We start from the raw sequence: 22965 nt of genomic DNA on the forward strand, positions 1-22965 counted from the left end.
TGTCCTTTCCTGATGCCACGCTCCCTCCTGGGCAGGAAGAGAGCTGCGGCCCCAATGGAACAACGTTCCCCTCGCCTGGAACCCATGTCCACGCCTGCCTCAGGCAGTCACACCAACCAACTCACAGGCGGAAATGCTACGATGCCCCAGGCGTGCACATATACTCGGAGAAAAGCATCCACAGACACACCTGCCTACCTGGCACGGCTGTAACTCACAGGCAGGCACCAGATTCACACAGGGGTCTGTGTGGGACCCTTCATGCCCCTCATTCCCTGGAGATTAAAATCAGCTGCTGGACGATATTTCTGAATCACTGCCCCGCCCTCCGCCCACCTCTGGGAAGGACTAGAGGAGAGCAGACCACCTCCCCCGCCAAGGGTGAGTGTACAACCCCCAGCGCACCCTGGGTCTTACCTTCCCACAAGCCACCATGGACAGGGCCACTTGGTACCAAAGGTGAAATTCTCCAAATGCAAACTTCATGGCTCGCTCCAGGCACTGGGGAGAGGGAGACGGTCAGTACTTCCCCTCCAGGGGTCCTTCCCACACCAGCCCACCCCATACCCTTCCAGGGGAATCTCTGCCCAAGTCGCTTCCCGCAGGAGGTCGCCAGAGCTCACACTTGGTTCCTGTCAGAAAACTCCAGGGGTAACCTGTCTATGCCACTCGCATGCTGTGTGACCTCGTGCAAGTTTCTCACCCTCTCTGGCCCTCGGTTCCCACCTCCAGATCATGTGAACACCTCACAAGGGCGATGGTGAAAACCAAATGAGATTGGTTAACGTGCTTTCAAAATGTAAACATCAAATAAAAATAATAACAGCTGACGATTCTTCTTACTATTGTGCCTGGCACCATACTCAGCTTTCTACGTGTATTAACTCATTTACTCTTCCCAACAACCCAGTGAAGCGGGTTCTCTAATTACCCCCCACTTCACAGATGAAGCAGCTGAAGCTCAGTAAACGACTTGCCACAGTCATAGGGCCGGTCGGTGGCAGACGTACCGACTCTAAAGCCCGTGCATAAAATGCTGCCCAAATGTACACGCTTCCTTCTGCTCTTCTCTACGACCACCGAGAAAAACCGTCTGTTCCCTGGCCACTCTGATCCTGGGCCACTCCAAGTCAGACGCTGCCTGTGAGATCTGACAGTCACCATCAGAAGTGGTTCCAGGTGACAGAGGCAGAAGCCAGCATTCGAGGCCAGGATTCACTGTGTGGCCATGGTCAGGCAGGTGGGGGACAGAGGTGAGGGGTACAGGACCACACAGCAGGTACTTTCAGAGCTCGGTGGCCTGGGTCCCCCCGTGCTGGCTCAACTACACTCCCTGCACCATCCTGGGCAGAAACCCACCTCTCTGGGCCTCGCCTTCCTCACTGGTGAACTTGAGAGACCGCTTATCCCCCCACGTTAAAGAAGGTATCTTCTGGAAGCACCTCGCACGGTGCCTCGGTATGGGTAAGGGCTCAGCAGGCGTGACCGCCCCTCCTCTCGGGAGCCCTCCCAAACACGTGCAAAGAGAAGGCCACCTGTACAAGGGGCCGAGGGCCCCCATGCCACCCTTGATCCCAGCCTGGATCTGAAAGCTCAAAGAAGCGCGCAAGCCATTCGCACTGTGGGGAGGGGGCAGGAGAGAGCGGCAGCTCTGTGCTCCTGGTCCCCACATCCTGGAGAGGGACCACCCTCTGGGCCCAGCCCATGGAGCACTGCCCCGGCAGTGTCTGCCCAGTACAGTGGGCGTGCTCCAGGCTCCTGACCACACCCAGCTCAGAACCCTGCCAGGACAGGTAGTCACAGAACACCAGCATCACCTCTGCGGGAAACTGAGGGGTGCATAACTTTCCTCCTGTGCTTCTCTATACAACACCATGCGTTCTTTCACAAGAAAAAACACATGAAAATATCTGTAAAACGGGGTTTCCCTGGTGGCGCAGTGGTTGAGAGTCCGCCTGCCGATGCAGGGGACACGGGTTCGTGCCCCGGTCCGGGAAGATCCCACATGCCGCGGAGCGGCTGGGCCCGTGAGCCATGGCCGCTGAGGCTGCGCGTCCGGAGCCTGTGCTCCGCAACGGGAGAGGCCACAGCAGTGAGAGGCCCGCGTACCACAAAAAAAAAAAAAAAAAATCTGTAAAACAAACAAACAAAAACCACCCTGCCAGTGAAGGGCAGCCCTCTCCGGCACTGGAAATAAGACAGTCCCCAGCTGGGTCTCCCAGGAACAGAGCTGTACCCCTTGGTGGAGGCAGGGGAGGGGCAGCGGAGGAGGCTGTACCTCGGAGAGCATGACGTACTGGCCCCTCCTGCCCAGCGTGATGCTCAGGAGGTCGTAGATGGCCGCAGCGTTCCGCAGGCTCACCGCCCGGTCCTCCTCCTGCTCCGGTGCCCGGCTCAGCACCACATCCCGAGTAGCCTGTGGGGAGACACGGTTTAGGAAAGAGCAAGGACAGAAAATGAGCAGGTGTCTGTCCCCACAGGGCCCCTGCCTCTGAGGCCCAGTGACCGTCGCTCTTTCGCCGCTGACCCAGGCCACACTCCTAGAACCAGCCAGAGCCTTTCCCCACCCCCAGGACAGAGAGCAAACCCTCCACCCACAGCCTGGGCTGGGGTGAGACGGCAGTCCTGAGGGCCCGTGCTCCTGAACTTCAGTGTTTTATTCTGCAAACAGTCAAATCTACAGAAAAGCCACAAGAACAGTACCACAGCAGTAAACCCAATTGTTAACACTGACCACACTGGCTTTGTCTCTCTAATAATAATAACAGTAGCAGTAATAGTAGTAGTAGTAGTAGTCCGTTAAGGCAACTTGGCCCTTCACCCCTAAAGAAAAGAAGACAGTCTTTCTATAACCACAACAGAAATGCCAAATTCAGGAAGTGGAACACCGTTATTTCTATTCTCTAATACCAGCTCATATCCAGATTTCGCCGCCTGTCCCATTGATGGCCTTTCTGGTAGAGTCATCGTGCCAGGACCCAATCCAGGATTGGTGCCATGTCTCTCGTGCCCCCTTTCATGGGAAGAGTCCTGCAGCCCTTGCCTGGCTCCAGGATACTGGCATTATTGAGGATACAGGCCAGCTGTTCTGGGGGACAGCTCCTTGTGTGTGTGTAACCGTCCACTCACAGAAAGAGCTTCAGATAGCATCTGGAACTGACTAGATCAGATGGGCGACTCTGCAGCTTGACTCACAGGACGGGCGTTTGGGCTGTGGCCCCTCTGTGCCCTCTTCTCTTCCTCTGCAGGCCCCCCAAGTCCCTCTGATAAGGAACCTCATACCTCCTTCCTATCACACCTGCGTCCAGCCCAGACCTATCCCTGACTCCTTCTGACTACGGAACCCTCCTCTCTGTCCCTCCTCAAAACCCGGGGTCTCTGTGCTGGGCATGTGGCACTTAGGAGTCCAGTAGCTCAGAGCGGCCTGGGCGGGGCGGGGTTTGCTGCTCAGAGAGGGGAGGGGCGAGGGGAAACGTGCTTTAGGAGTGGGCGATTCTGTACGATCTGAAGGGGGGAACTCTATCACCCCATCAGGGTGAAATCTCCCCATCAGGAACCGGGGACCCTTGTTCTGCGGCCTGTGGTCCCACCCTCTCTGTACACTCACATGCTGGGGACAGCACTCAGGCTCGAGAGTAGCTAAACAGGAGTCACGGGGATCCCCCGCAGGGTGGGGCCCAGGCTGGGGATGCTCTGGGCCCCCCATGTCTCCTACACAGACACACACACACAGACACACACAGGCACACACACACACTGAGGGCTGTGCCTGAGCTGAAGCGAAGCTGGGTTCTGGCCAGACGCCCCCACTGGCTGCTCCCAGCATCCTCCCCTCTCCTGCCTCTTCTCCCCTCTGCCAAAGGGGTCTCTTCCCAGCATCCCCCTCCGTCTGTAGAAGAGGCTGAACCCCCTTCCATGAGTTGGGACTCGCCCTCCTCTACTTCCCCACAAAGGACTGCAGATCCAAGAACTTGGCCTTTTTGACAGAATAAAAGGGACCTGCTGACTCCTAAAACCCAGATCCCCACTGGTCAGGTTCAAACAATGCTTCAACAGGTGGTCCTCACAACCTTCTTCCGGGCAGGACTACTATCCCCTCCTCCAGGTCAGGGGCTGAGGCTCCCCAGGGTGATGACTGCAGAGGCAGAAGCTCAACGGCCTTTAGACTGTAGGCTCTGGACGTGTCCTACCGTGCAGGCCTGAAGCACATTCCCACAGAGGCTTCTGGAAGCCAAAATACCTGTAAGACCCAAGGACGTGACTCACCCGGGGGGGCATTTCAGTAAGGCAGGCCAGGGGCCAGGGGTCCTGATGGCTGCCCTTCTAGGTACAATAGGCAAGGGCTGCCCACCGCCCTGACGGGCGTGGACCTGCCCCAGGAAAGGGTGCCGGGGATGCCAGGATATCCCCAGAAAGGCTGAGCACCAGTGCCAGCCTGGTAAACAAGAGCTGACGTTCAGGTGCCAAAGGGTTAAGGGAGAGGAATGGAGAGGGAAAGGGCCAGAGAAATCCCCCTCCTTCCTGGTGATATCCACCCACACAGGCAGCAACAGGAAGAGAGAAGAGATTCTAAGGAGAGCCACGGCAGGAACTATTACAGTGAGAAGCACAAAACTCGCTCTGCGCCTGGCCGTGGACCTCCCCACTCCTCCACCTCCAGCAACGCCCCAGCTCTCGCCGCCCTGGGTGGGCCCCGGAGAGGCGGCCCCCACCAGGCAGCAATGGGGGTGGGGTCGGGGGCAGGAGGTCAGGGAATGAGAGGATGGGAGACACGGTCCCTGCACTCAGGGAGGGGCTCTGGAAACGGGACGCAGCCGCAGTACACAACGAACACAGTGAGCGGATCTGACCTAGAACTCTGGTGGGAGAGAGAGGTCCTGATGGAAGGCTGCCTGCAGGACACATCCAGGATCGGGGACCCACCCATGCAGACTAGTCTCATGCAGGGGATGGTGAGCAGTGAGCTCTGGTCACCCTATCTGTGCGCAGCCCCTGCCAGGTCCCACCTCCCAACTCCCCCACTTTCTGTGGCTGCCATGAGACGCTGCCCACCTGGCCAGCTTCTCTCCACTAGCTCCCAAGTCCTTCCCTGCAGCTCCCTCTCCTAACCGAGGCCCATCTTTGTTCCGTCTGTCAATGTGGATGCCTTTTGGCTCCTCAAACTCAATTCAAGGATCCCTTCCTTCTGCCACTGTCCCCAACTTATCTCAGCAGGCAAGGCTGCCCACCCCCCCCATCCTCTCCCAACCCTGGGAACACACCCGGGCCCCTGCACACCCCACTGGCTCATGGGTTTTCGGGGCAGGGATGCATCTCGCTCATCTCGAGCCTCCCAGCCCCAGCACAGGCCTGCACACAGCACTCTCAAGTGACATTAGAAAGAGAAGGATCTCTGGGCCTGGTGTGGAAACTTCCTCCTGTTGCCCTAGACCTTGACCTTTAAGAGAACAGCGTCTCTGAATGTGTGTGCCTGGTGGGAGGGAGGCACGAATTTCCAGCTCTGGGCAAGCATTAGGTCGGCAGGACAGGAACAGAAGAGGGGCTCACAGCAGCATCTCCTCTGCCTGGGGACCGCCTCCCAACACACAGACAGTGGGGAAGGCATCTTCTCGGGGGTCCTCAGGACTTGGCATTTGTGCCAAGAGGAAAGCGTGGGTCCCCAAAGGAAAGCCAAAAGCAGAAGTTTGCCGAGTGGTTGCTGTGGCTTCGGGGCAGGGCTGCAGTGAAATGCTCCAGTGCTTGCAGGGCAGCTGGGCAGCATGTGTACGTAACCATGCAACAGGGTGGGGTGGGGAGAACTGGGGCAGAAAAAAAAGAAGCCTCGAGGGGGCTGGCAACAGGGTAGGAATTCACGTGCAGCTCAGGGGCCAGAGCAGGCCTCAGTGCACAGGGCCTCAGACCCTCTGGGGACTTCAAGTCCCCACCCAGGGCACCCCAGGTGTCCCATTCCCTCCGCTGCTGCACTCACCTCCCTCAGGCCACACAGTGCTCCCAGCTCCACCAGCAGCCTGACTTTAACTAGTCCCAGTCACACTCTTTCCCTTCCACCATTTAAATGTCCTCACATGGAAATCCTCCGATCAGATGCAGTGAGAGACATGAATCGTGCAGAAACTAAATGGTCTTCTCAACACCATACTCCTTACTGGTTTGGGGATAATGGCAGGCTATTTTCCTCTGTTTTCCCCTGCAAAACCCCCAGGTCCCCCACCTCTGGGGGTGCCCTGCTCTTATTTAATCCATGCATTTAATCCCAGGCAGGGCTCAGCAGCTGTCCCTGAGACAAGCTCCTAGCCTTGGACCCTCTGCTGTCCTCCCAGGGGCAGTCTCCCCAGACTAAGGGACGTTCACCCCAGGCCTCCAGCAGGTCAGAAGAGGAAAAGCCAAAGAAACGTGGTCCTCCCCACCCCACCATCATCCAGTGTGACCCACTTGTGGTCTTTGGACACGTAGCCATGAAGCAAATACGGGGCCACAAGGGCATCGCCATTCCCCGAGGTGGGGGCAGCCCACGTGACACCTCAGGCAAGATGGTTCTTGCTCAAACAGCCATCCCTCATGTGTGTGCCATGCATTTTAGGAACTGAATTATCCCTGCCATGATCTCACAGTAACCCCACAGAGGGGCAGGATGAAACTGCTGATGCCCCCTTTGCAGGCAGGGAAACTGAGCCCCAGAGGGTGTACTAACGTGTGCGGGGTCTCCAGGAATTAAGGCTGAACCTCCGATAGCCAGTCCAGGATGGCTTCTGCTGCCCTGAGCACCTGCTGTCTTGTGGGCTCCTCTGCCAGCCCTGGTCCCCACCCTCTGCTGGCTGCAGGGCCACAGACAGCACTGACCTTCACTTCGCCCAGTCCTGTTTCTCCTTTGATCCTGGACACAAGCAGGGTAGGAGAAGGAAAGGAAACTAACTTGTAGAGCACTTTGTAAGTGGTATCTCATAATGCTGACAACAACCATCTCCTGTTCTACTGTCCTATTTTACAGATGAGAAAACTGAGGCCCAGAGAGACCAGGGAGGCTCCTCAAGGCATACAGATAGGGGGTTTAGGACCCAGATTAGAGCCTAGACATTCTGACTTCACCCCTGGCTCTTCCCCTGCCTCCAGGTGCTTCCAAGGAAGTGTCCACTAGCCCCGTCCATGCCATCAGAGGCCCTCAGACGTCTCTGCTTAGGGAAGCACCAAAGCAAAACACAGGCTGGACTTTCTCAGTCAGGCCTCAGGTGCTGCTTCTCTGCAGAGAACAAGCTCCTTGGACCACGTCAGCCCTGTTCTCAGGGACAACCTCTCTGCTGGCCAAGGACCCAGCCTCAGGGCCCACTGCTCACCTCCAGCAATCGCCCCAGAAAGGAGTCTCCTGGTGCCAGTCTGCCTGGCCCCTGCCCTCCTCCCTGGAGGATGCTGTCCCGTTCTGCTCGTGCTGTCACCCCCACCGGCAGCCATCATCACCACCGGCTCTCCAGCCGCCAGTCCACAGAGCCAAGGAATAACATGCTCTGTGCCGTGTCCCATCTACACGGCGGCCCCAGCCAGGCCCCCGCCAGCCCACGCTCCTGCGCATCGGGCTCCTACAGCAGAAATCTTCCTGCCAACGAGGGCGCGAGGCTCTCCCACCTCCACTGCTCCGAGGGTTCTGAGCTGGCAGCATTAACAGACCCTTTCCGCTTGCAGCCTGCAGCACAGCAGGGCCTCACGTCAGAGCAAACCAGGCGCCAGAAGCTGGAATTATCTGTGCTCATCTGCTGAGACCCGAATGGAATCAAGCCCGAGAAGCGTTTTTGTTTTGTTTTGTTTTTTTAACCAAACAGTATATCCTCAAACCAATTTTTCTCCCAACCAGACTTGAATCTAAATGTTTTCTAAAATTAATGACTCAGAACCAGGTAGTCATCAGGATAAGACGAATACATGTTCAACACCCACAATGTACCAGGCAGCTTCGTGCTCATTTTCTTACTTCATCCACCCAATGCCTGCAAGAGAGACCTTATTAGCCCCATTTTACAGAAAACTGAGGATCAGGGAGGTAAGAGACTTGCCCAGGCTGCACAGGTTGTGAACGGCCAATTCAAGACGCAAGTCGCTGGGGGCCTGATGTTGGGCACGGATGGCAGTTCGTTTGTTAACCTGCAGGATCCCAGGCCCCAGGGGCTTACCCCCCCCCCCTCTCAACCCAAGCCTCTGTGTCCTTTCAGCTCCCCAAAGCCTGACACCGGCAGAAGCTTCTCCCCCAGCTGAAGGGAACTGGGGCTCGAGGATTCAGTTTGCTCTAACACATATTTTTATGCCTTAGATCAAGATTTGAGAAATGGCAGAGTCCTGTACCTCCTGGTTACCCAACTGAGAAAATCAGGCTGATTTTGACACATGGTTCTTTCAACCACTAGTCAGAAAGAGAAAAACAAATACCGTATGCTAACACATATATATAGAATCTAAAAAAAAAAAAAAAAAAAGTTTTTGAAGAACCTAAGGGCCGGACAGGACTAAAGACACAGATGTAGAGAATGGACTTGAGGACACGGGGAGGGAGAAGGGTAAGCTGGGACAAAGTGAGAGAATGGCATGGACATATATACACTACCAAACGTAAAACTGATAGCTAGTGGGAAGCAGCCGCATAGCACAGTGAGATGAGCTTGGTGCTTTGTGACCACCTAGAGGGGTGGGATAGGGAGGGTGGGAGGGAGACGCAAGAGGGAGGGCATATGGGGATGTATGTATACGTATAGCTGATACACTGTTATACAGCAGAAACTAACACACCATTGTGGAGCAATTATATTCCAATAAAGGTGTTAAAAAAAAAAACTAGAATATGCATTTGAGGTTCAGCAGACTGAGATAATTCCTTCTGATCTGGGGACCAGGATTTCCTCCGTGTCCCCAGACACATGTTCCACTGGGTAGGAAGACGCCTGGGACGAGCGCTGTGATTTAACTGTTCCTCATTCTACCCCCGGTGCTGGGCACAGCTCAGCACACTGTCGCTGCTCAAACAAGACTGGATGGTGGAGAGATGAGTAGGTGGGTGGGTGGATGGGCATTTTTAAGTGTCCTTTCGGTGCTGAAAACTCAAAACTGAGTTCAAAACACAAATCTCCTTTAGCCAGTTAGAACTCACGTCCCTTGCGCTTCTGTGAAAGCATCTGTAAGGTTTCTATTTACCTCTTGAAAGACGAGGGCTGCCCGATTCATTCCGATCACACTCAGCCCGAAACAAAAACCATACTTCAGGCACCAACCCCACACCCAGCCCCCACGCAGCCTACTCCTCTGAGCTGCAAACCACAAAATAGGGGCGGACGTGCTCAGGAAACCTGCAACACCCTTTCCTGAAGCAGCTAGCTGTGGAGAGGTGGAGAGCTGTGATGATTATGCCTCCTGGGCTGGCTGTGCTGGAATAGCTGTTACTGCCGCATAAAGAATTCTGCAGGGATTAGGAGAACCCAAGGAGCAGCCAAGGCAGCTGCTGCTTCTAGAGGTTTCTCCCTATCATCTGGAGCCAAAGCCAGCCAGCACTAAAGGGAGATGAGGAAAACCCTGCTGGCAGATGGAGGCCAGGCTGAGCCTCAGGGGTCGGCTGAAGGGTCAGGGCAGGAGCCTGGCGCCCACACCTGATGGAGAATGTGACCTGCAGGAAAGGAGGGCGTAAAATAAGGGCAAGTGAGAAGTCAGAGGCGGTCTGGTCACTCTGAGAAACCGCGCGGGCCACAGTGGCCAGATCCGGATCCCAGGTGGAAAGCCCTCGATAGACGAGACACCAAAGCTACGTCCATCGCCAACGTCCTCCCCGAAATACCTGAAGCTTCTAGATGTGTGACAGGCTGGGTGTGAGCAGGAGGAAACCAACCAGCCAGCCCTGGAAGACTGCCTCCTCCCAGCTACGGCACACTCGGCGTCTGAGCACTTCTGCTGCTCTGCAGGCCACAGGGAAGTCCCACGACACCCGCCTGGCCAGCCGGCCTGGATCCCCCGAGTGGCCGGTGGAGGCCAGCCGGCCACATACCCTCTTGAAAGAGCTGCTTAGAGGGAAACCACCTTGGCTCCAAGTATGGGTCACCTTTTAGTAAAAGGCCATTCTCTACTTTGAGATATACGGGCAGCTTGAGGGTTTGCGGGGAATAACTTTAATGGAAAGGCATCTCAGCTCTGGTTCTGGGCACCCGGATCAAGCAATGGCCACAGAAAATACTTAGGGAGACAGAGCCCAGCCTCTATCCCTGCCAGGGATCAAAATGCTGACCATTCTCACACAGACAGCCAAGGCCTTCCCTGTTTACAAAGCCCTCCCCAAGCTCTGTCGCACTTGATCCTCAAAGTTACCCCCTTGAGCCTTTGACAGATGAGAAAACCAAGACTTAGAGCCGTCAGTGAATCACAGACGTGATCTGAATCATGGCTGCAAGGATTATTAGTATGTAACCTTGACCAAGACATGTACCTGTCCTGGACCTTACTTTTCTCACCTGTAAGATGGGAACATATTAGTATTAGACTGAATCATATGAAACTTATTTTTCAAACCGCTCAACACAGTGCCTACCTAGATGAGATAATCAGCTTGGAATCTGGCAGAGAAAGGACCTAAGAAACGTTCCCATTTTCACCTTTTTACTTCCCACCTGTGGACAACACTGTAACCCTCAGCATAGGAAAGTGACAATAACGCCCTGTGTTTCCTGAGACAGGTGAGTTCTGTGCAGTCACACCTGATGGTGTAGGTGCTGAGATGGCTGAGGTGTGTGAAGGGGGCAGGGAGAGGATACCGGTCTATGGCTGAGGTTCCATAATTAAGAAATGGGGTTCAGTCTGTGAGAAGTACACTGTTCTCCCATGACAATCAGACCTGGCACTTGGTACCTCTACCTCCACGTTGGGCTAACCAGCTAGATGTCCCCACCCGGCAGCAACCACCTGACCTCCACACGAGCACACACCGTGCAAACCTTTCAGGACCATGTCCCGGCCAGTCTGTCCTCGGGATCCAAATATCCACGCCCCTTCCCCGGCACTCTTGGATCCGAATGGACCCCGCCTGGCTGGGGAAGGATACACTCTCTCACCCCCGAGTCCAGTGTCCCTCTTCCTGTCTACTTGCTGGGGGACCTGCTCAGCCAGAGGCAACCCACTGACCAGAGTTCTCTAAACAAACCCTGGCATCACACAGTCCCAGGTTTCCAAAGGGACATTTGTTTTTTTGCTATTTGGGGACCCAGTTTCTTAAACTCCACTTTCACACACTGCTCTCAGATGCATCATCTTAAAAAACCTAGTTCTCAACCCGGGGGTCCCCAGCTCGTAAGCTCTGAGGGGTCCCTCAGTCAGAGGACACCTGGCTTTGATGCTCTTGCCCGCCCTTCCTTCAGCCCCCTTGGACCACCCATCCTTCATCTCATCACCTCCCGGATGACCCAACACACTTCTCCCCAACGCTGAGCCTCCACGGCACGTGTGTGCGTGCGTATGCACATGTGTGTTTGCCCGGGGCAGGAGAAGCAGGTCTTGTGAAAAAAATCTAGAGAGCATTTCACGTGTGCTCTATCCGGCACACCTTACCCCCTCCGCCTTATTTTTCCACAGCACTTAGACATCGCAACCCTGGGTAGTTGAGTAGTTAATTCATTTATTGCCCACCTCCCTCACTAGAATGTAAGCTCCGTGAGGGCAGGAAGTTTTCTCCGTTTTGTTTGCTGCTGCTTCTCTGGAGTCTAGAACAGGGCCTGGCACAAAGTGGATGACACTCTATTAGGAGTGGCATGAATGAGTGAATCCCTTGTACAGGCACCTCACCTCTGTGAGTTACTATCACCTTACGGTGGGAGCTGAGGCTCACAGAGCTTAGGTGATCTGCCCAGGGCCCTCAGCTACTGAGTGGCAGGGCCCTGAATCCAGGCCTCCTGCCGTGAAAGTACACGTTCCTTCCACCCCCTTCCATCATCACCCACCCAGCACAGAACTGTTCACGCAACCTACTGTTGACTTGCTGATGACACCTTTTGTAATTCCAGAAGCAGGAGGTGGGAGTTTGTTAGCTCGCCCAGTCCCTACTCATGTAGGGGTAGGACCCAGGCCCCCGAAAGCGGCCTTGTACTCCACACCTAGATCTCATGAGGGAGCTGCACCCCCTGAGGGGGAACAGACCCAAGAGGCCTGCTTCAGGGACATCCCTGGGGGCTGAGCTCGGCCAGGACCTGGTGGGCGGTGCCCAAGCCCCACAGCTTTACTGCACGGGCCAGAGGCCCTGAGCTTACCATGGACTCGCTGATGAGCAGCAGCAGCAGGGCTTCCTCAATGTTATCCTTCGGGCAGTAGAGGCTGGAAGACACAGATGGCAGCCTGGGCTGCAGCACGGCCCTCCGAAGCAGCACGCTGGCCTGCCACGCTGGCCCTTCTGCCCCGGAGTCAGCACCCGCCCTGGTAAGGTGACCTTCTCCTGCATAATTCACAGGCACTGGATCCCACCTGCAGCTCTTTATCATGCCCCAGAGGCATGGATCTGAAAGCCTACGGTGGGCGAGGGCTGGAAACACTGCAATGCTCTTGAGGGGGATGCCCCTTCCAGCCCCCAGCACTGCATGAAGCGGCTGGGGCCAGCAGCAGACGAGAGCGAGAAACAAGCTCACAGACCCCACCTTCGATCACTGGCACAAACACGACAGACGGTGCATTAAGACCATTAGGAAGGCAGGTATCCCCCCTCCCCCCGCCCGCCAAATAATTTGTTTGGCCTTTGGGTGCCTTAGAGGATGCCCCCTCAACCCCCCACCCCAAGACCTGCCTTCTCTAGTCTATTTGGCTCCGCTGCTTCTGAAGAGCCTGCCTGGCAGGGAGCTGGGCGGCGGCTGCAGGAGAGCATGGGGCAGAGAGAGGGGCCGCCAGTGGGGACCGAACCCTGGGGACGGTGGCCTGAGCCTGGGGTGGTCCCCAGAGCAGATAGGCTTACTTGTCTCCTTCGTAGAGTTGAGGTTTCCGCAGGGCCTGTGTGATGAAGGAATTCTCCTCCTTGCTCATGAACTCGGGCAGTGGGTGGGACAGGGGGCTCCAGTAGCATTCCTCGCTCAGGGAGTGCAGCAGGACCCCTGCCAGGTGCTTGGCTGCCATCTGGCAGAGAGGGAGGAGCTCAGATGCAGGCAGGTGCTGGCTCTGCCCGGCCGCGGCCTGCCGTGCCCTCCACCCACCGTCCAGCCAAATCTGCCTGCTTGCAAATCGCTGCCCCTCCAGGAGGTCCACCACTGTGCCCCAAGGAGCCCCCTTGCTTCTCTGTATCTCCAGCACTGAGCTGCCCCACCCCGTCTGTTGGCCGACTTCATCTTTTGTCCTCTCTCTTCTCCTAGACAAGAGGGACATTTCCTCCTCCTCCTGGCCCCACGGAGCCCAGCACGGCTCAGAGTACTCAAAGCCCTTGCAAAGCATAAAGCCCTCAGCGCAAGCAGCTCTCTCCACCAGATACCTTTCTGATATTTGACCGAAAAGTCTAGAGTGAGAAGCAGCTGTGGCTCTGATTAGGGGCAGAAGCCTAAGAAGGTAGGCCTGAACTGGGGCAGGAAAGCAAGCCAACGTTATTTAGTAAGATCATAAACAAATCCCTAAGAATTAGCACACCACCTTGCTAGGAAGGGATGACAGGAGGTTTCAGCATTGATCTAATATGAGGGGCTATGTGCAGTGCTGCGACGAGAAGGATGCTGAGGGTGTGTCCCAGGCTTGGAGGAAAAGAATGCTGAGATTGACTAGCAATGTCTGCCATGAGCATGACAGGGAGAGGAGAAGCACACACTCCCCTGATTCAGAGGCTGCCTGCTAGGATTTCTGCTGCCTCCCACTGAAATCAACTCCTGAATAAACCAGCCACAGCCAGCACCCAGCCCTGGGGCCTCCTCCATTACCACTTTGAAGTTCTGAGTTGCTTTGGTCTCCACAGTGCGTAGGACCTCCCGGAGTTCTCTCATGCCTTTCACGATGTTCCTAGCAGGAAGACAGTAGAAGCAGGGTCATTACCAGCCTAGTTCCCACACAGACATCCTCATCAAACCTGCAGACACTAGGAGGAGACTGCCCATTTGAGTGTTATTTGAAAACATCCAATAATTGGTATGAAAGGTCAGAATTGTAACACCATGATCCTAGAGGCCCAGGACAACAGTGATCAAAGAATAGAAAGGATCCTTCTCCACCGTAGCTCTCTAGAAACCCAGGCCTCCGGTTTACCACCAGAAAGAGACCAGGATCGAGTATTTCAAACAAGATGTTATCTTGGCCCAAGTGCTTTGGGCTGGTGCCAGACTTTCTGACTTCAGTCAACCTCAAATCCTCCATTTTCGGGCTTCCCTGGTGGCTCAGTGGTTAAGAATCTGCCTGCCAATGCAGGGGACACGGGTTCAAGCCCTGGTCCGGGACGTTCCCACACGCCACGGAGCAACAAAGCCCGTGCACCACAACTACTGAGCCTGCACTCTAGAGCCCGCGAGCCACAACTACGGACGCCCGCGTGCCTAGAGTCCATGCTCCGCAACAAGAGAAGCTACCGCAATGAGAAGCCCACACACTGCAACGAAGAGCAGCCCCCGCTCGCCACAACTGGAGAAAGCATGCACGCAGCAAGGTAGAGCCAACGCAGCCAAAAATAAATAAATAAAATAAATTAATTAATTTAAAAAATCATATTAAAAAAGCTATTAGGGCTTTCCTGGTGGCGCAGGAGTTGAGAGTCCGCCTGCCGATGCAGGGAACACGGGTTCGTGCCCCGGTCCGGGAAGATCCCACATGCCGCGGAGCAGCTGGGCCCGTGAGCCATGGCTGTTGAGCCTGCGCATCCGGAGCCTGTGCTCCGCAACGGGAGAGGCCACAGCAGTGAGAGGCCCACGTATCGCAAAAAAAAAAAAAATTAAAAAAAAAAAAGCTATTAATGAGATTAAAAAAAAAAATTCTCCGCCTTCATCTGCCACATCCGGTCTACACTGGAATCCATCCTCACCTATCAAGCCCTACCACCAGGGCCCTAGACTGGCCTGCATCACCTGGGGCCTAGATGACAGTGACAGCTGGTCTCACCCCCTCTAGTCAGCCCTCTGTGCCTTAAAGTCATTTGCAAGCTTTTTAAAGTGTGATCCATAGTAAGAAATACACCTGACATTGCAACCCTGTATATATGCACAGACTGCTTACATAAAACTGAAGTTAAGTTTCCTGATATATTACCTGTCTCTACTATGTGCAATGCAATCCACTCCGATGTTTTCTCTTTTACGTCTCCCACTACTTCCCCATTTTAAAAATGCTGGCGGCAGCCCACTAAACAATCTTGCAACCCACTGATGGGTGTGGCCTGAGTTTGAAAAACAACTCCCACTGCCCCTTGAGGGCTCTACCTGACATGCAAAAGTCATCTTGTTCCTTCCCATGCTGGCCTTTCGTCGGGGCCCTCAGTACAGTGTCCCAGGGCTGTCGGGTCTGCCCCTTGGCTCTCTCCCATCTCACCTCCCACCACTCAAGTCCTTTCTCAACAACCGTCCACAGTTCCCTATGTCAAGTCTTGGAACAGGCTTCCCCCACTGCCTTAAAGAGCCCTTCCCCTACACATCCTTAAAAAAATCTGTGTTTTTACACATCACTTTCCAACATCACTTCCTCCTTGCAGCCTTCCCTGGGCCCCTCCCCACACCCACCCCTCCTGACTGCACAGCTCTCGCCCCGTGTTAAGTCCTCTTTTGAAGCAAGCACAGCATTGCCATCATTTTCCATTTACAGGCTGACCCCTTTCCCACTGTGCACCCCCTGAGGGCAGTCTTGTTGCTGAAGCTCAGCCCGGGCATGTGTGCTCAGCAGATGTCTGAGGACTGCCGTCCTCACTTGTTCTGGGGGGTTCCCTAGATCAATAGCTCGCAAGGGAAAGCAGAAGCTCCCAGGCCAGCAAATTTAGAAATGAAAGATCACAGAGGGTGAAGAGCCAAAGGTGGCAGCTGGGAAAGTCACGTGAGCCCCTCCTGCAGCTTTCATGAATGAAATAGATTCCTGGGGGCTCTGGAGCTTGGAGGCATAAAAGGACAGGAGATCAATTCCTTGCCTTCTGGGAACCTCTGGTTTCATACAAGCAAGACCCAAATGTGCAAACCACCAACACTATGAACTCAGACTCCTGTCTGTAAGGCTGAGGATGGAGACAAAGACCTGGGGAATAGAGTCAGAGTCACAACGATATTTCCCAGCCTGCCTAGAGCTTCTGAAGAACCAGGAGGGGCAAGCAGCACAGGGCTCCACAGGGTCCTTAGAGACGGTTCACGCCTGGGCACTGCTACTGAGGGCAGAGCTCACCTCTGTGGGCTATGCACGGCCCTCTCCTCTATAAAATCAGGTCTTCAGTTGCAATTGGCATCCCCCCGGCTTCTGTCATCTGCATACCACATCTACAATTTTTGCTACTAGCTGTACACCATCAGTGTCATTATTTTGTGTAATACTTTTCTTTATATCTTCTTTCTTTTTACTTCAGTAGATATCTCACCTTAATCAAGCATACCTGAAATCATGGACTTGGTATACTAGTTGCTTTGTTTCAGGGTCCTCCCCCAATACACACTCAATTTAGGAATGAGAACTGCAATTTTAACAGGATCTCGTGCCTCCAGAGTTGTATATTTTTACTATTTTCAAATCTATACGGGACTCTGACATCTAAATAAGCTCCCAGGAATTCTTTAGCAAAGCAAATAATCACCTTTAGGCATCTTTGGGGTAAATCCCACTTTTTATTGAATGCAGGTAAAGAGAAAAACCAACATAGGTTCCAGGGGCCAGGGCTAGACAGGGAGAGATCTGGGCTCCTGGCTGGTGCCGCCCTGTTCTGAAATGTCGGGAATGCCCCTCCGCCTCAGCTCAGCCCTCTGGGAGATGGGAAACTAGATGGGGTTTCTCCCACCAGCTTGAGTAATCCTGTCCTGGGTATAAACTGTCAGTGCCAGGTAGAGCTGGGGCTTTTCTGAGCCCCACGAGAGGCCAGCTTGAAAGATCTTTTTGTTCTGGTCTCTCACACTGACCTTTCTGAGCAAAGCTGCCACTTTTAACAATATCCAAACAGGGCCTCAGACAAACCCTGGCTCAGAATCAGGCTGCATGTGGAGAAGCCAGGAGGTCACGGATTCCAACTCAAGTAAACTCTGGCTGGCCAGGAGCAGAGAAAGAGGATATGTACATGCAGGGACGGGTCCAGGGAAACAGCTCATCTTAGGGGGGCCTCCAGGGGAGCTATGCAAGGAGGCGGCAAGCTCCCCCAGGCCCCTGGTCAGCAGTAGGCAGCGGTGCAGATTTTTCCAAAGCACTTCATCTTATCCGGTCTTTGCAACTTCTAATGAGGTTGGTGAGGGAAGCTTCACATTCCCGGGTACCAGCACAATGCTTAGAACATAGAAGGCCCTCAACAAATCACTGTGGGAACTTCCCTGGTGGCGCAGTCGTTAAGAATCCACCTGCCAATGCAGGGGACGTGGGTTCAAGCCCTGGTCCGGGAAGATCCCACATGCTGCAGAGCAACTAAGCCCATGCGCCACAACTACTGAGCCTGCGCTCTAGAGCCCGCGAGCCAAAACTACTGAGCCCACGTGCCTAGAGCCCGTGCTCCGCAACAAGAAGCCTGTGCACCGCAACGAAGAGTAGCCCCCCTCTCAGCACTACTAGAAAAACCTCACGCACAGCAACGAAGACCCAAAACAGCCAAAAATAAATAAATAAATAAATTTTAAAAAAAGAAAGCATTGTGGAATAAATAAATCCTCATTTTCCAATCACAAAATTAAAGTCTGGAAGATGCCTGCCTCTTCAGGCCATCAATCACCCAAGGGGAGAGGTGGGTTCACCACAGGTACCAAGGGTTCAGATTTCACTCCCTTTTAACTAACAAGACCCTTGAGAAAGACAATGAATGGCACAGTTACCCTTTCCTTTCCTGCCTATTTGAACTCCAGGACTCCCTCAACTAAGTCTCTACAAAGTGCCTACTGTATACCAAGTGCCTGGATACTGTACACCAAGTGTCCTGTTCTCAACAGGCATCCAACTAATGCAGAGAGAAAGAATTAAGAGACCGAATGAGTGAACGAATAGCTTATTCACAGCCCTGCACATAACGAGCTCACAGTCTAAAATTAGACACGCTCTTTATTCAAGAGCTTAGCAAAATATTTTGCATACAGTAGGTGCTCAACAAATTTGGGGTGGGGGGGGTGGGGATTTTGTTGGATTTGAAACAGAGAATGAGAAAATGTATGGAATTTTTCACTGAATGGAACCTAAACAGGCTCTGGTACGTACGACACTGGCCAGAAGTCCCTGTTTCAGGGCTGGCATTGCTTATTGTGTATGAGAGGTTTCCGGTCAAAGACCCAGAAATGCTCAGCCAGTTGACAGATCCCAACAGCTAGAGGGTTGAATCAGGAGACAAGGTCAGGTGAAGTTCAAATGGTTATGAAGCTATTCCTTCTTGCCACAGACTCACATTATGTTTCAAATGTGAAACGGATAGCTCCCTCTTCACTCCCAGCCCCAGAAAAAGGCTGTGACACTTCCTTTGCAGGACACTGAAGACATCCAGGCAAGGGGAGCTTTCTAGTGAGGTGGGGGAGGGGCGGTGGGTGCTGACAATAAACAAAGGCTGTGCATTAAGAGACGCTGGAAGGATGTGCTCCCTCCGATGGGCCTCAGAGGTCTCCCTGTGCCCAAAGAGGTCTCTTCTGTGACCACCAGGAGGCTCTCCTGGGCTTCACTGTTGGCTGATTCTGGCCCCTGAATGCCCCTGAGAGCCTTCTGTCTCGTGCCCTCCCCCAGCACTGCAGATACTGGGTGGTTGCTAAGAATACAAAATTACTACTGACTGAACACACCCCTTACGGGGTCATACCCAACAGCAGGTTTTCTAAGGTGCCTACACACACACACACACACACACACACACACACACACACACACACACACACACACACACACACACACACACACACACACACACACACACACACACAGCAGAAAGGGAGAGTGTCTTCATAAGGCCGCACGACCTGCCAAGTCCTGGGCAACTCCCTCAGAAAACACTCTCTTCTCTATTGTTTGGTTTTGGTACAATGAGCATATATTGCTTTAGTGATTAAAAAAATTTTTTTTAAGAGCACGCACAAAACACGCAGCCCACCTGGTTCAACACACATGGCCCAAGCTCACTCTCAGCCCTGAGCCGAGAATGGGCTCTGTAGGTCGAGGGAGAAGAGAAAGAGACCACCCCAAAGAGAAACGGCCTCTTGCCTGCTGTGGGGGAAGGAGCCAAGTTGGCTCACGTTCTTTTTTTTATTTATTTATTTTTGGCTGCGTTGGGTCTTCGTTGCTGTGCGTGGGATTTCTCTAGTTGTGACACGCGGGCTTCTCATTGCGGCGGCTTCTCTTGCTGCAGAGCACGGGCTCTAGGCATGTGGGCTTCAGTAGTTGCAGCACGTGGGCTCAGTAGTTATGGCTCGCAGGCTCTAGAGCGCAGGCTCAGTAGTCGTGGCCCACGGGCTTAGTTGCTCCGCGGCATGTGGGATCTTCCTGGACCAGGGCTCGAACCCGTATCCCCTGCATTGGCAGGCGGATTCTTAACCACTGCTCTACCAGGGAAGCCCCGGCTCACATTCTTTTCTTGGGAGATACTCAAGAGACCTGGTCTTAGGGAGGTCAGGGTCATCAACAGATTCCCTGGCATTGCACCACCCCCAGGTGTCCCCTGCTGCCTCACCCCTGGGCTGCTTCGTGCAAAGGAGAACCAAGCCTCCCCCACAGCCAAGACCCTGGGCCCAGTAGCCATCAACCCCCCAGGCCAACAGAAAGCTGCCTCCTGGCAGAAGCATCCGCAGAACTGCCCGGGGCGAGGCTCCAACCAGAGTCCACGGCTGCCCTCTGGTGGCAGTGAGGGGAAGTGGACCCCAGGTAGGGTCCTCCCAGCTCCTGACTTTCAGGCCAGCACTTTCAATCCCAGGTCAATTAGGAAGAGCAAGGGGCAGGAGTCAGCTGGGGGAATTAACTGCTGGATCAACAGGGCAAGGCCCTTGGGAAAAATGAATGTCCCTCAGACACTGAATGAGTAAGTGGGCAGCATAAGGGAGGTCCAGGCCTCACCGAAGCTCAGAATTAAAGGAGAAGCACTATCTGGAGGCCAAGAAAACATCACCCACATTACACAGTGGAGAACACCACACCCTTTAAATTATGTCAAATCCTCAACTGGAGGGACAAGTTGGACCCTGGGAAGAGCACTGCTTGTGGCCATCTGGCCCCTGGGGCTGAGCACCCCATTCTCAGCAAGGGCTCCTCTGGGCCCTCTGGAACCTGGGTCCACCCCATGCCCACATGGGAGTGAGCTCAGGCTCTCAGGTTATAGCCCAGAATCTGTGAAGCAGATCCCACCACCTCTTCCTGTTCTTCAGGCCCTAAGGAACCTCTTCTAACACCCAGCGGCGCCTGGGCCCTGGGGGCTCCATTCCACCTGGCCCCTGAGGATGAAATGTCTCTTTAGAGTCCCCCCTGTCCCAGGCAGCACTCGCACTTCTCTGCCTTCTTTTCCTCTAGTACAGAGCACTGTCCATTGTCCCACACTGTCATTTCCCCACTGGGACGTGAGCTCCGTGAAGTGGGTCCTCATCCTGCCCTGGGCAGGGGGCCTGACACTCCGTGGGCTCGCGGAGGCCAGCTGGGAAATGAGCTGCTGGGCTTTTCCACCTTAGCGCCATCCCCCCTACTGGGCTGTGACCTCTCTGAACACAGGGAAGGGTTTCTCCCCAGCCCTTCCCAAACACCGCAAGAGCCCAGGCAAGTGCGGGTGAGTTTAACCTGCAGGAAATGGCTCTGGAGCCCTTTAAAAGACTCTCCAGAGCGGCCCTGGAGAAGGTGACCCAATATCGGGCGTCTGCGTCCCCATCTCCCCCTGACCTCCTGCCTCTCACACCTTGGGCTAAGACAGTGGTTCTCAAGTGGGGGCAGTTTTGCCCCCTACCCCCAGCCCAGGCCACTTTTCAGTGTCTGGAGACATTTCTGGTTGTCACACTTGCGGGGTGGGGTGTTCTACTGGCGTCTGTTGGGTGGAGGCCAGGGATGCTGCTAAAAGCTACAGTGTACAGGGCAGGCTCCCACAACGAAGGAGATCTGGCTCAAAACATCAACAGTGCTGAGGCTGAAAACCCTGGGCTAAGCTGACTTCTTTTAACTTCCTAATAATGACAAATGTATAAGAAAAATACTGGAACCGGTGATTCACCCAGGAAGATGTAACTTTGACCTGAAGACCATGATACATAATTACAGGAGCTCACTGATGCAGACCTACCGTGGGTGGGTGGTATCCTGGGCCCGGGACTATGTAAGCATGGCCTCAGGCTGTGGGGTTGGGCAGACGCAGTTCGGCACCAGACTCTGGCAATACCACCTGTTAGCCTCGTGACCTTGGGCAAGTTACTTAACCTCTCCTTCAGGAAAATGGGGATATTACTAGTTCCAACTTCACAAGATTACACGTAAAGGCATTAACATTCTGCCTGACATGCAGTAAGTATTCAACAATATTAGCTACTATCAAGAGGAAAGGTGTAAAGAAATTATTTAAAGCCCACCCAGGCACCCAGGGCTACTTTATATATGTCACATTCCAGGGCCACCACGGGGCTGGATGTGTTCACAGGAAACTGAGAGAGGGGCTGAGTTGTTCCCACGTGTCCTGGGAACTGCTCCTCACATTCAGGCTTCAAATATTTGGGCTGTTTGCTTGGAAAGAAATGATGATTCAGTTTCCATTCCTCTTTATTTGGGAATAAAGGGCGGGGGTGGGGAGGGAGTCAGCATCAGCTTTAAGGACTGAAATTTGTGCTTCAGGAAGAAGAGGACAAAGACAGGGGAACAAAGTGAGAGCAACAGAAAACTAACTAAAATTACTTGGGCTTTCCTGGAGGGGTGACGGTTGGTTAATGCCTCTGCCCACAACTGACACACACACACACACACACACACACACACACACACGCGCGCGCGCACACACACACGCATGCCCTGAGTGCGCAGAACAAAGACAGGGCAGGAAGCAGGCCCACCCTCTGAGAATGTGACTCAGGGTCCCAGAGAAGGAAGGAGAGCCGTAAGTCAGCACATCAAGGATCAGCCCCATCACCGGGGCCCTGTCCTTCCACACACCCCACAGGTGCCCAGGCTGCCCTTTGACACCCCCAAAACTGGAAACGGCATGGGTTTCCAGGCCACTCAGATCTAAAGCTGGAATCCCAGTGGGTGAGGTCGGGCAAGTGACTCAACCTTCTCTGAGCCCCAGCCCCTCACTAGTGGGCTGGGGTCACACGACCTCCTTCACAGAGTGTTGTACACAGAGCGTGTGGTCTAGCCTAGCACACAGCATGTGCTTGATAACTGCTGGCTCTCTCCCTCTTTCCCTCCTGACTGTCCTGGACGCTCACCTTGACCTCATCATATCTGCAGAGAAGCGAAGGGGAAGGGAGCAGGCAGCCCTGAGGGGTGGAGGTGGGGGGACCTCAGCAGAGAGGGAGTTAATAGGGCTCTGAATTCCGTACTCCAGTGTCTTTTCGTTCCCTCCTTCCTCTTGGACCCTCACACCCTGGGATACAGGACAAACAGACACCCCCCATTAGAGGTGGGGGTGGGGAGCAGAGGAGGAACTCGCTCAGGATCACTGAGTGGCCTCCACTCCCCGGCCCTGCCCTGATGCCCACCAACTCTTCAAACCAGAAGCTGGGACCACACATACCAAGTAGAGGCAGACTCGGGGGGAACAAACGCTAGGCTGTGAGCAACTCGGGGGCGGCAGCAGGGTCTTAATTGCTGGGTTTCTGCTGTGGGCAGTGTAGACTGGTCGTTAATGGTGTCAGACAGTACCGGCACACACAACCCTGGCTCTGTCCAGGACAAGTCACTTATGTTCTCTGTGCC

At 54.3% G+C, this 22965-nt stretch overlaps 1 protein-coding gene across 3 annotated transcripts in view; it reads right to left on the reverse strand.

Annotated features, from left to right (window-relative positions):
• Positions 1–22965, reverse strand: part of TTC7A (tetratricopeptide repeat domain 7A) — a 122186-nt gene that overhangs the window by 56048 nt on the left and 43173 nt on the right. For all 3 annotated transcript variants that reach the window (XM_060169825.1, XM_060169826.1, XM_060169824.1), the window contains 5 exons: positions 13893–13971; positions 12950–13107; positions 12258–12321; positions 2279–2416; positions 418–501 (listed from right to left, as the gene is read on the reverse strand). In XM_060169825.1, the coding sequence (XP_060025808.1) occupies positions 418–501; positions 2279–2416; positions 12258–12321; positions 12950–13107; positions 13893–13971 (523 nt within the window). The remainder of the gene's footprint in view (positions 1–417; positions 502–2278; positions 2417–12257; positions 12322–12949; positions 13108–13892; positions 13972–22965) is intronic.

Source organism: Lagenorhynchus albirostris, chromosome 13 (assembly GCF_949774975.1).
Source record: "Lagenorhynchus albirostris chromosome 13, mLagAlb1.1, whole genome shotgun sequence".
In the NCBI taxonomy this organism is placed as follows: Eukaryota; Metazoa; Chordata; class Mammalia; order Artiodactyla; family Delphinidae; genus Lagenorhynchus; species Lagenorhynchus albirostris.